This window comes from Myotis brandtii, unplaced genomic scaffold (assembly GCF_000412655.1).
Source record: "Myotis brandtii unplaced genomic scaffold, ASM41265v1 scaffold34, whole genome shotgun sequence".
NCBI lineage: Eukaryota > Metazoa > Chordata > Mammalia > Chiroptera > Vespertilionidae > Myotis > Myotis brandtii.
This window is the reverse complement of record NW_005363098.1, coordinates 4,355,239-4,369,319: the sequence shown is the minus strand read 5'-3', so window position 1 is coordinate 4,369,319 and position 14,081 is coordinate 4,355,239. Positions and strand designations below refer to the sequence as shown.

General features: G+C 44.4%; 1 protein-coding gene across 13 annotated transcripts in view; it reads right to left on the bottom strand.

Annotated features, from left to right (window-relative positions):
* The window catches only part of TRIM2 (tripartite motif containing 2), a 129,955-nt gene that overhangs the window by 27,602 nt on the left and 88,272 nt on the right, over positions 1–14,081 (bottom strand). For all 13 annotated transcript variants that reach the window (XM_005871435.2, XM_005871431.2, XM_005871434.2 and 10 more), the window contains exons 3-5: positions 12,407–12,644; positions 2,456–2,607; positions 842–1,022 (exon numbers count right to left, since the gene is read on the bottom strand). In XM_005871435.2, the coding sequence (XP_005871497.1) occupies positions 842–1,022; positions 2,456–2,607; positions 12,407–12,644 (571 nt within the window). The remainder of the gene's footprint in view (positions 1–841; positions 1,023–2,455; positions 2,608–12,406; positions 12,645–14,081) is intronic.

Below are 14,081 nucleotides of genomic sequence, written 5' to 3'. Positions count from 1 at the left end.
ACCCCGGGGACGCGGTGCAGCGCGCACTGGGGCTGCAGCGCGCACTGGGGCCGGGCCTTCCCCGGGCCAGAACCCGGTCCTGCACCTGCCCACGTCCGCCCGTGGCTCCCAGCAAGGGGTGTCTACTTTCACTCACTGAACCCGGTGCTAATGCGCCGTCCTACACTGCATTCCCAGGGCCTTCTCTTTCCGTTCCGCCTCGCCCTGCTTCTCCCACACACATATTTCTTGGATCACGTGTTTTTGATGGGACCGTCACCACCCAGAGCTTAGCCAACAGATGACCACGCTTGACATCTGAAATATTCATTGTTCCGTATCTTCCCTTCATGTCCAAAGCTCCCCTGTCACCTCTTAAAGGAACAGAAGCGGAGGAATGAAAACTCATTCCCCGCTTGGATCTCAGAAGCTCTTCGTACCGGGCTTTGTGATCCACCTGCAGAGTCAAACAAAGGCTGCAGGCAGGGCTCGCTTTGAAGTTGACTAACAGGTCGGAGTGGGCGAGAGAGCAATTAAGAGACTATTAGCCATTCTAATTAAGGAAGGAAAACAATCCGGTTTAACCCTAAATCCTGAACGCATTACTTCATACTCAACCTTGCCTGGTGTCAAATTATAAATTGGGGCTTAATGTCACAGATTTAGAGTTTTGCTGAAAACAGGAAGGAGAAAAAAAAGCTGGATATGCCATTAAATGAAAACTACTCTGACTGCAACAGTGACACCTAAGGACCCATTGGAGCCCCCTTTGCCGCTAGGAGAAGGCAGGAAGCCAGTGCCATGAAGGGCCCCAGACATCACGTCTCTTCCAGGATATGGGTAAGGACAGCTGGAGTCTTACTTTGTGTTTGAGGCCATAGTTGACCTCCAGCTCCATAAGCAGCACACTCTTGCGCACATTTAAAGTTTTCTGGAGCTCATCAAAGGTGGAATGGATGTCATCTACGATGCTGGCCTTCTGGTTGGTTAACTGGTGAATGATTTCCGAGATGAACTGAAGAGCAGAATCTATTTCTGGGAGCCTAGAGGAACAGTTGTTAAAGATCATGATTATTTAACATCAACCTAGAAATAGTAAAAGCAACAACTGTATTTTGTGAAGAAACATTCAGTGTGCCTCTCATCGTCTTTAAGAAGTAGTAACTGAAGAACAGAACGAATAAGACATAATTACAGCCTTTGAAAGAGACTTTGAGGGTCCATTTTTATTTCAATCTACCACAGTCAAATACTTTTTAAAAAACGTATATTTTGATTGATTTCAGAGAGGAAGGGAGAGAGACAGAGACAGATACATCAATGATGAGAGAGAATCATTGATTGGTGCCTCCTGCACGCCCAACACTGGGCACTGAGCCTGCAACCTGGGCATGTGCCCTGATGGGGAATCGAACCCTGACCTCCTGGTTCTTAGGTCAATGCTCAACCATGCCAGCTGGGCCAGTCATCTACTTTTAATAATGGATGATACTTTGAAGCTCTCTGGATCCCATCTTTTCCTCACACTCTAAACCAGGTTTTCTCAATCTTGACTGTTTATATTTTGGGCCAGAGAATTTTTTGTTACAGAGGACTGTGCTGTGCATTACAGATGTTTAACAGCATCCTGTCCTCTACCAGATGCCAATAGCACCACCCCTCCCCCCACACACATAGTTGTGACACTAAATTGTGTCCACACATTGCTAAATGTCCCTGGTGTGTATGTGTGTGTGTGTGTATGTGTGTGTGTGCGCGCGCGCGCATAATTATTCATGGCTGAGAACCACTGTTCTAAACATATAGCTGGATCTTTTTTCTCAGTCACATGAAAAACTTATCCAAACTCAGAGTTCCCTGGGATCTTCTTGCAAGTTTCCAAGTTCTTTTAATTAGTATAGAATAACCACACTTTTTTCAGTACAACTGTTGCTGAAGAGATTTTCTTTCAGCTGGCTATTTATTTCCTCTCTTTGTTCTTCCTCATGCATCACACAGCTACTCTGTTCCTTCGATTCCATGCCAAAAAAAAAAAAGGGTGCCTGAACGCAGGGAAACATAAAGAAAATGGAGCAATCACTGCTCAGTACCATTTTGCTGGGCTCCAGCAGAGAGCAGCCAGTCACAGGCAACACAATGGGCCTGTAAGTGTGTCAAGAACAGCAGATAAGAAAGGCTCTTCAGAGAGCCTGGTTTCACGCTCGAATTTTAGAGATCCCCTGAGACCACTTTCCCCAAGTATATTTTATTCATAATCACACTAAGGCACTAAAACAAAAATGCCACCACTCATAACATCAGGGGGAATTTTACCAAGGGCCAGGGGATGACTCTCCACTCACTAGTTTGTGACTACAGACCCACGGTCAAAGAATTTGTTTAGGTGACATGAACCTACCATCCCCCTGAGACAAGAGACCCTGAGGCCAAGCCTGACCCCAGCGGCCAGTTGGGAGCCTGGGGGAGATGTGCGTACCTTTTGTTGACAGCGTCCAACTGGACCTGGAGTGAGGCCTTGTGCTGCTCCACCACGTCCTTGAGGGGCACGGTGGGGTGTTCCGCGTGCTCCCCCTCAGTGCACTCCCGACACATGGCGGTCTCACAAGACTGGCAGTAAAAGTCCATCACCTGCGGGTGACACAAGAACAATTCCAGGACCGGTGCCGCTGACGAAGGGCTTACCAGGCGTTCTCCCAGTTCAGTCTCACAGGCTCCCCAGGATGTCAGTAATATTAAGTCCAGCTTCACAGGAGGAAAGGGAGGGTAAGCTTTTCTGTGCCACGTCTCAAACCGAGGGGATCGGACTCCAAAGCCACTGCTCTGGTCACAAAACCAGCTTTTCTCAGGACCCCTTTACACTCTTTATAAATTATTGGGGACTGCAAAGTGCTGTAGTTTACGTGAGTTATATCTATAGATAGCTATCACTTTAATATTGAAACAGAAAAAGGTTAACTATTTACTTATTAAAAGCCATGATAAGCCCGTTAAATAGTAACATGAATAATATAATTTATAAAAAGTAACTATATTTTGTAAGACAAAAAGCTACGAGAAGAATGGCATTCATCTCTCTCTGTCCCTTCCTCTCCCTTCCACTCTTTCTAAGAATCAATGGTGGGCAGGAAGGGGGGAGCAGGCGGGGAGGGGGGCGGAGAATCAATGGAAAAATATCCTCAGGTGAGGATTAACAAACAAAAAAAGAATGGCATTCACCTGAAACCTATATAATTTTATTAACCAATGTCACCCCAATAAATTAAAAAATAAATAAAGTGTGTTCCCAGGAAAATAAAATAAAGAAACTACTACAGTCCTTGTACAATTTCATCCAAATTCTTTAGAATTGTATCACTTGCTGATAAAAGGCAAGTCAATGGAACAACAGATTATTAACCAGAAAACAGATCCGCTATTCATCAACCATTGCCATACCAACGAGGGTGGAGTCATATGATATGGTACTTGCACTGTCCCTTCCAGGGGATGTGAGCAGGGCAGACACTGAAGCCCAAATAGCACAGAATTGTATAGATGGTTACCGCCAGAGACGCAGAGGTGCTGAAAGAATACATAGCAAAGCAGGTGTGGTAGCCTGAACAATGGCCCCCAAAGGTGTCCACCTCCCAATCCCCGGAACCTGTTAATGGGTTTACCTTATATGGCAAAATGGACTTGCAGATGTGAATTAAGTTAAGGATATGGAGATGGGACGATTATGCTGGTAATACAGGTGGGCCCGATGTAATCACAAGAGCCCTTGTAAGAGGGAGGCGGGAGGGCCAAAGACAGTGTAGGAGACAAGACAACAGAAACAAGAGATTGGAGTGATTCGAGGAACAGGTCACAAGCTAAGGGAATGCAGGCAGCCTCAGTGGTTCTCAACCTTCCTAATGCCGCGACCCTTTAATACAGTTCCTCATGTTGTGGTGACCCCCAATTTCATTGTTACAAATTGAACATAAAGCATAGTGATTAATCACAAAAACAATATGTAATTATATATGTGTTTTCCGATGGTCTTAGGCGACCCCTGTAAAGGGTCGTTCGACCCCCAAAGGAGTCGCGACCCACAGGTTGAGAACTGCTGCTCTAGAAGCTAAAAAAAAAAAAAAATGCAGGGAAATGGATTCTCTATTGAAGCCTGAAGCCTCAGAAGGAACACAGCCCTACCTACATTTTGATTTTAGACTTCTGAACTCCCGAACTGTAAGAGAATAAATTTGTGTTTTTTTAAGTCACACACACACACACACACACACACACACACACACACGACATTGTTTTTCATTTCTGTAAATCCCTTCAGTGTCTGGCTTAATAGAAAAAGCTGGGCTCTCATATCTACTTCTGCATACAATCTGTTTTGATAGCAGACATCGTATAGTCTGGAAAATACCAACATACACTGAGAAAATGAGAGTGAAAAAGCAAATAATGTCTTAATGTTATATAAGTAGTTTTGACCTTGTGGACACCCCTGAAGGGTCTCGGGACACCTGAGGATGCCTGGACCACACTGACAACCGCTGCTCTTTGGAGAAGAGGTGAGATGGACTGTCAGCTCATTGTGTCTCAGTGTTTTCCTCTGTCAAATGGAGACAACAGTAACCTACTTCATAGGGGTGCTGTGAGGAGTCAGTAGATGGATATGCACAAAGAAGTCAGATCTTGCCTGGTGCTGGCACATAGTAAGTTCTTAATAATGATGTCATCTGCTTACCCGAAAATAAAACCACCTTATCCTAATTGTTATGAATCTCAGTAACAGTATAACATAAAGCCTGAAAGTTAGAGTCCCCTTATTCTCTCAGCTGAAAATATTTTCTTCCAATTTTGAATTCTCAAAGCATTTGCAGGGGCGGGTGTGTGTGTGTGTGGGATCTTCTTGAAGTGTAACACACACATAGAAAATAGCATAGAGGAGAGACCAAGATGGCGGCATAGGTAAACACCGGAGACTGCTGCCGCAAACAACCACTTCAAAAATACAACTAAAAGACGGAACGGACATCACCCAGAACCACAGGAAGGCTGGCTGAGGAGAGACTCTTCAACTAGAAGGAAAAATAACAGCACACCGAGGCTCAGAGGAGGCGCAGTGTGGAAAAAACTCAGGTGCGGAGGTGCGCGCGCAAAGCGGGCTGGTGGCTGAGAGCGCGGTTGTCGTTTTCGGTCAGGGGGGAGTCTCAGACTCTGAGCTCCAGATACGGGCGAATCGCTGGGGACTCGGACCCAAACGGGAGAAGCGGGAGTGTCTGGCATCAGTTGGAAGGCAGCTTTCCCTCCGAGGTTTGCAGCGGTTCCGGGGGTTCTGAGAAGCAGAGCCTCTGGGAACAGGACTGAGGGCACCATAACGGCTCCCTCCGCCCGCCCTGTTGAGCCCGCCCCGCCCAAGCCCTGCGCAGAGCCATTTGCCGGATAGCCTCAGGCAAAGGCTAGATTAGCACCTCCCCAGAGGACAGAAGTTTTCCGCGGCAGACACAGCTGATTCACACAGCCAGTCGGCCTGGTGGTCAAATCCCTCTAGTATTAACTACAACAATCAAGGCTCAACTAGAACAAGACTGCGCACAAAGACCACTAGGGGGTGCACCAAGAAAGCATAAAAAATGCGGAGACAAAAAAACATGACAGAAATGGAGGATATAGAGCTAAAAATCGCAATTTTGAGGGCTTGCAAAAATGTGCTAGAAGCTGTCAATAAACTTGAGGAGAGAGTCACGAAAACTAATGAGACCCTCGATGCTATGATAAAGAACCAACTAGAAATTAAGCATACACGGACTGAAATAAAGAATATTATACAGACACCCAATAGCAGACCAGAGGAGCGCAAGAATCAAGTCAAAGATTTGAAATGCGAAGAAGCAAAAAACACCCAACCGGAAAAGCAAAATGAAAAAAGAATCCGAAAATACGAAGATAGTGTAAGGAGCCTCTGGGACAGCTTCAAGCGTACCAACATCAGAATAATAGGGGTGCCAGAAGATGAGAGACAGCAAGATATTGAAAACCTATTTGAAGAAATAATGGCAGAAAACTTCCCCCACCTGGTGAAAGAAATGGACTTACAGGTCCAAGAAGCGCAGAGAACCCCAAACAAAAGGAATCCAAAGAGGACCACACCAAGACACATCATAATTAAAATGCCAAGAGCAAAAGACAAAGAGAGAATCTTAAAAGCAGCAAGAGAAAGAGACTCAATTACCTACAAGGGAATACCCATACGACTGTCAGCTGATTTCTCAACAGAAACTTGGCAGGCCAGAAGGGAATGGCAAGAAATATTCAAAGTGATGAATACCAAGAACCTACAACCAAGATTACTTTATCCAGCAAAGCTATCATTCAGAATTGAAGGTCAGATAAAGAGCTTCACAGATAAGGAAAAGCTAAAGGAGTTCATCACCACTAAACCAGTATTATACGAAATGCTGAAAGGTATCCTTTAAGAAGAGGAAGAAGAAAAAGGTAAAGATACAAATTGTGAACAACAAACATGCATCTATCAACAAGTGAATCTAAGAACCAAGTGAATAAATAATCTGATGTACAGAATGAACTGGTGATTATAATGAATCAGGGACATAGAAAGGGAATGGACTGACTATTCTTGGGGGGGAAAGGGGAATGGGAGATGCGGGAAGAAACTGGACAAAAATCGTGCACCTATGGATGAGGACAGTGGGTGGGGAGTGAGGGCGGAGGGTGGGGTGGGAACTGGGAGGAGGGGAGTTATGGGGGGGAAAAAAAGAGGAACAAATGTAACCTGAACAATAAAGATTTAATAAATAAAAAAATAATAATAATAATAAAAAAAAAAGAAAATAGCATAAGTCCCAAGACAGATGGATGGATTTTCACAAAGTGAATGCACCCATCAAACTAAAAAGCTTCTGCACAGCAAAAGAAACCACCATCCAAACGAAAAGGGATCCCACTGTATGGAAGAACATATTTGCCAATGATACAACTGATAAGGGGTTAATTTCCAAAATATATAAAGAATTCATACAGCTCAACAAAAAGAAGACTAATAACCCAATTTAAAAATGGGCACAGACCCTGAATAGGCACTTCTCCAAAGAGGACATACAGATGGCCAATAGACATATGAAAAAATGCTCAGCATCACGGATCATCAAAGAGATGCAAATTAAAACTGCAATGAGGTATTACTTCACACCTGTCAGAATGGCTACCATCAACAAATCAACAAATGACAAGTGCTGTCGAGGATGTGGAGGAAAGGTAACCCTAGTACACTGCTGGTGGGAATGCAGACTGGTGCAGCCACTAGGAAAACAGTATGGAATTTCCTCAAAAAATTAAAAATGGAACTACCATTTGACTCAGCAATCCCACTTCTAGGAATATATCATAAGAAGCCCAAAACACCAAATAGAAAGAATATATGCACCCTTATGCTCATAGTGGCATTATTTACAATAGCTAAGATCTGGAAACAGCCCAAGTGCCCATCAGCAGATGAGTGGATAAAAAGCTGTGGTACATGTACACAATCAGATACTATGCAGCTGTAAAAAAGAAGGATTTCTTACCCTTTGTGACAGCCTGGATGGACCTGGAAAATATTATGCTGAGTGAAATAAGCCAGTCAGAGAAAGAGACATATCACATGATCTCACTCATATGTGGAATCTAATAAACATAATAAACTGATGAACAACAGGTCCAGAGGCATGAATTCAGGGAACAGACTGATATATCTCAAAGGGGAAGCCAGGGGAGATGGGAAGAGATTAACCAAAGAATTTATGTACATATATGCATAGCCAATGGATACAGACAATAGAGTGGTGAAGGCCTAGGGTGGGGCAGGGAACCAAAAAATTTATATACATATATGCATAACCAATGGGCACAGACCATAGTGTGGAGAAGGCCTGGGGTGGGGCAGAGGTTGGGAGAAGGGAGGTAAAGGGGGGAGGGGGAGTTGGGGGACATCTGTAATACTGTCAACAATAAAAAATAAAAAAAATTTTAAAAAAGGAATAAAGTTCTGATATATGCTACAATATAGATGTATCTTGAAACATTATACGTGCTAGAAGCCAGACTAAAAAAAGCTATATATTATATATGTAAGATTCCATTTATATCAAGTGTCCATATGGACAAATCCAGAGAGAGACAGAACACAAACTGATGGTTGCCAGGGGTTAGGGGCTGGTGGGCGGGGTAAGTAACTGGCTGCTTAAAGAGTATAGAGTTTCTTTTTGGGATAACAAAAAAGATCTGAAATTAGTGGTGAGGTTTGCACAACCTTTTTGAATACACTAAAAGCCACTGGATTATACACTTTAAAATGGTTAAAATGTGAATTTTGTGTGTGAATTTTACCTCAATTAAAAAAAATGTTTGATTGCTTTGAAGAGACAGCAGCAGACCTGGGTTATTTCCCTGATTCAGTATCTTCAGTGTTTCTTGGGAAGCAAATCATTCTGAAGTGTCAACAACTGGTCATTCTCAAATGCCTGTGCTTGGGCCCTGACAGCTTTGACTCAGGCTGAGAGTTAATTGCGGGAGGTGTGAGACTCATCCATCCTGAGTGCCATGATGCTGGTGCTCCAGGGGTGGGTGGGCCAGAGGCCAGGATGAGCTTACTGCTGTTGACAGACAGTCACCATTTGTGTTCCTCAGAAGAGAAGATGAGGGGCCACTCGCATTACTAACTGCTGGAATGTGCTCAGGGCCATGCAGCCAGCCCGGAGGCTTCTGGCAGTGGGGACTTGGTCCTGGCCGGGCATGAGGATCCCTCCTTTGCACCTCTTAACATTCTTGCTAGCATGGCCTAAGCAAGCAAAAATAGGGTTTCATGATCGTCCGATCTTTTGTGTTCTAGGACTGCAAGGCATGAGCTCAAGTGTCTGCTTTATGGGCAAGGAACCTCTGAAATCACTGACCGCCAGCCCCATTTTTCTTTGTATTTGGACAATGCCGCCACAGCAGTTTAATTAGAAGACAGATTGTGTCACAGCACTTAAAGTAAATGACAGGCTTTCATCCACATGTGCTGATCAGCACCAGGCAGTTTATGACAGCAACATCCTGCTTTATTGTTAATTACCGGATTTTATTAACCTTCAGACGCTTGAGATGTTTTTAAAGATTTACCCATGGCAGTTAACTGCAGCAATTTATCTGTAGTATCGCATGCATTTGGCTTGAACATGCCATGAGGCCCCGTTTCAAAGCAGCAGCAGCGAACTCCTACAGTCCACAATGAAACAACAGAATGAGTGAAGACACACAGCTGATTTTCCAAGGCCTCTGGCTGGTTTATAAATCTTATGATTCTCGAGGAATGATAATGACCCAGCATTGAGGAAGCGCTCAAAACATACTTTAAAGAGCTTCCTTTATTCTAAAGAGGGTCCAGCTCTTTAGAGAGATTTCATTTTTAGTGTGATTTGATGTGTTGCATTTGGGAGAAAGTAAAGTTTAGCCTAAAAGGATTCTTACATTTTGCTGAAATTAGCATCTCTGAGAGAGTTTCTGCTTAGCAGCCTGTGGCAACCAAGGTCTCTACTTCGAGGCGTGCTCAGGAAATACATCTTTACTTTCCTATTTGTCCTTCAGGCACTAACAACATATTTCTCTTTCCAAAGTTTCTCTAAGATTGATAGTGCCATTTTGTAGAAAGTTCAGAGTAATTTTAAAGTCTACCTCTGGACCAGCCGGCGTGGCTCAGTGGTTGAGCACTGACCTATGAACCAGGTCACAGTTCGATTCCCAGTCGGGGCACATGGCATGAGTTGCTGGCTTGATCCCCAGTGTAGGGTGTGCAGGAGATAGCCAATCAATGATTCTCTTTCATCATTGATGTTTCTATCTCTCTCCCCCTCTCCCTTCCTCTCTGAAATCAATAAAAATAAAAAAGAGTCAACCTCTGTTTCTGTTTGTTGCACCACTGCTGACACAGGTACCCAAGCTAGACACCTGGGAGTCATGCTGACCTCACCAATCCACTCAGCTGATCAACTCTTGCACAGCCCACTTCTCCAATCTTTTTTAAAAATATATTTTTCATTTTTTTATATAAAAAGAGGTAATCCACCATGTACCTCTTACTTTGGTTCCCAAAAAGCTCAGGGTGCTCTTTCCTCCAGGTCTAGCTTTTACGTCAAATGGGCCTGTGACTGAAACTGTTCAAATCTGTTTCTTCATCTATACAATGAAGGTAGCTAACACCTACTTTGCAAAGTGGTGTGTAAGAGACCAAGCACAGTGTCTGGCACAATCGTTCAACAAATAGGTACTGATTAACTTCTGAGAAACTAAATATGCAAATGGACAATGGTCAGACCATGTATAAAAATAGACCTCTGACTCACAACCTGCCCAGGACACTGACTCTATATCTATAATAAACGGCCCGGGAAATCAGCCTGCTATAAGTCAGATTTGCAGGAAGTCCAACTGCTATCTCTAGTAACAATCCGAAAAGCTAAACAAAAACTTTGGTAACAATTGGCCTCAAATGGCTAGGACTTGATTACTGATAACTTCCCTAATTTTTGTCTCTACTCCCAACTTAGGACCAATCAGAGAAAGCCAAATATGAACCCCTAACCAATCACATAGGTGCCCCCTTCTAGTTGGCCCACCTCTAGCTTCCCCATGCCAATGGCCTCACATCTGGGTACACCTGAAGCCTTGCCTTTTTCCCACGACTGAGTGTTCCCACTCCTCTGCCTGACTTTGAATCCCTGCCAAAACACAAGTGATGGTGGCTGACTCCTTGTTTGAGCAAATTCGGAATGCATAGCCTTTGCTTGTTTTCATCGGGTTGGTCTCCGATGATTTCCATACTTCTATGTATAAGGTACTGTTCTCAGTGCTAGAGGTATGATGGTGAGCCTGGTCCCGGCCCTCCTGCAGTTCACTTCCTAAAAGTGAGCTCAGCAAATGCACAGATGAGGGCAGGCAGAGCGTGGTGAATGCCATGAAGGAAATCAAGAAGTGATGTGATGGATGGCAACTGGGTGTCAGAGGTGGAGCCGTAGTGCAGTTGGAGAAGACTGCTGTTTATAGGAGAAATGTGAGCTGATGCATGAAGGGTGAGAATGAGCTAGCCACATCCAGAGAGAGCAAAAACCATTCCAGGCATAAGAAAGAGAAAGCAGCAGGCCCTGAGGTGGGAAACCACTTGCTAAGTTCTAGGCCAGTGAGGCTGTAGCAATGATGAGCAGAGAGAGTGGAACAAGATAAGGCAAATAAACACTAGTTATGGCTAATAATAAGTGCTTTGCTCAAGCAATCTCTTGTTGCTTTAGTGGTTTTATTATACCTGAGCCTTCAATTATAAGCAGTTTCAAGCACGTTTGACGTGGTCATCATATAAAGAAAAAAGGGACTAAAGTTATTAATTAGAAAGAATTTTAATGGCTAACATTTGTCAAGAGCTTACTCTACGTTTTATATGACTTACACATTTAAGTCTCCCAATTATACTATTATTATTTCCTTTTGTAGATGAGGAATTGAGACACAGAGGTTAGCTTGCCAAAACTAACCCAGAGAATAAGGTGAAGTGCGGGATTTGAACCAGGCAGTCTGACTCCAAAGCCAGTGCTCTTAGCCACCACGCAATGCCACCTCTTTGGGTTACATAGCTATTGTGAATCAATTACTGATGATACATGCAGGTCCCCCTGAGTTTATAACAGGATCGTGCTTCCTAATAGTAGGAAATATGCTTGGAATTCATAATCTATTATCAAGGACTCACGTATCTTCAAATTCTATTTATTAATTACTAAGGAGTAGGGTCTAATGAGGCATGAGAAAAATTTCCCTCACAAGAAAAATAAAGAAATGTAATTCACATTTTCCTAAACATCCTCAATTTGCAGAACTTATCTATTATTAAGTGTTTATTTTTTTGTTGTTGTTGATTTCAGAGAGGAAGGGAGAGGGAGAGAGATAGAAACATTAACGATGAGAGAGAACCACCAATTGGCTGCCTCCTGTACGACCCCTACCGGGGATCCGCCTCAACCTGGGCATGTGCCCTTGACTGGAATCAAACCCAGGACCCTTCAGTCCTCAGGCTGACGCTCTATCCACTGAGCCAAACCAGGTAGGGGTATTATTAAGTCTTTATCCATAATTTATTACACAAATGTTTATGTGGGTCAACGTATGCCCAGCTTGCAAATAGTCAGAGGCTAGCTCTCCTGGGGAAACCACCAATCTGTGCTCAGAAGACACAATGCAGTTTGATTTTATTATTTAAATAAATTAGGTCAGAAGAAGGAAGCAGGCAAAATAGTCTGAGGGCCGGGGAAAATCTTTTTTAATGACTCCTTTTCCAGGTGGAGTTCTGGTTTCACGTCGAGCCTCTGAGTGCCCAATGCCGACCCCCATCCAGCAGTCATGCTGCTGGGCAGCGACTTACATTCCCATCGTGGTTTGGGCAAGAGAGGGGCTTTCCGGCAGCCACTGCGGTGACCGTCTCCAGGATGGAGGACTCCTCAACGTTGCTGCCTGGCGTTCGCTGCAGCACGTCCATCAGGTTCGTGATGAAGAAGTTGTTCTGGAGTGCGGCCACCCCCTTCTCGGGCAGGATGGAGGTCTGGCGGCACACTGGGCAGGAGAGGGTTAAGCTGTGGGCGGGAATATAGTTCTGCAGGCACCTGTGGTAGAAGCAGAAGCAGAAGCCAGGGGCTGTCAGCACAGTGGGGCTCAGGGAATGGAACCGCCACTTCTCACAGGCACCACACATGTTCTCAGCAACTACACAGGACACGTTGCAGAAACTGCCTTTGTCACTTCCTTGACTCGGAGAAGAATATTTCAGACACCCAGAGCTAACCCTGAGAAGCTCATATTGGCCCTGTCCATGAGAAGCATAATGCCATTGACGTTGGCAGTGTTTTCCAGAGCCTTGGTCTGTGGAGCGGCAGCACTGCCCTCACCTGGGAGCTTGGGAGAAAAGCAGAACCTTAGGTCTCACTCCAGGCCTAATGCGTCAGACCCCAGGCAATTTGTATACACATTAAGGTTGAGAAGCTTTGTCTAGAATAGCTGGTCTGAGGTTCATGGACTTTTTTACATTTGGGAGAAACATGTCACATTTTTTTTGTTGGTGTTGAAACTCTTTTAATGTCCAAAACCATAAGCAGATCTCTGCTGTTAAACACACACACGGCCCTGGCCAGTGTGACTCCATTGGTTGAAGGCCCTCCCATGCACCAAAGGGTCACAGTTTCAATTCCTAGTCAGGGCACATGCCCGGGTTGCAGGCTCGATCCCTAGGAGGCAGCTGATCCATGTTTCTCTCTCCAATCTATGTTTCCCTCTTCCTCTCCCTCTCCTTCCTCTCTCTCCAAAAATCAATAAAAATATTTTCAGAACAACAACAAAACAGCCAAGCGGAAGTGTTCTTTTGAAGCAGGAATGGGATACCCAGGCTCACACTAGCTTGATCTCTTCTTGCCTCTCCTCAACAGGCATCAACTTAATTCATTTAATGAGCGAAATGTGTTGCTAATCATGACCAACATATATGCTAACCACTGAATTCAAAGCACTTCCAACAACCCTACGAGGTAGGTACTACTGTGATCACCTTTAGACACATGACAAATGCAGGCAGACAGAGGCTGAGTTACTTGCCCGAGGGACTTAGGTGGTCAGGGGCAGAGCAGGAATTCGAACCACGGCAATTTGGTACCAGGATCTAAACTCTAAATAATTACACCGCACAATGTTTTCCAGTTTCTCGGCCAAACAGAATTGGAAAGGCAATGCTCTCACCCATATCCTTATGTTACAGATGAGGAAACGGACATCAAGGAGGTTACGTGGCCTTCCTTACGTCACAGAGGTAGCCGCGGCTGAATCCATACCAGAACTGAAACAGCTTTTGTTAAGGTCACTAATGATATCTACATCCAATAAACACGCTTCAGTCTTTTCTTACTAGATTTCTCAGAAGCATTCATCAAGCTTGACCACTATGCTCCCCCCTCCCACCCCTTTTCTTTGAAACTTCATCTTCCCTTGGCCTATGACACCACACTCAGCTGGCTCTCCTGTCTGCTCTATTTTTCTACTAAGTCAGTACAGTT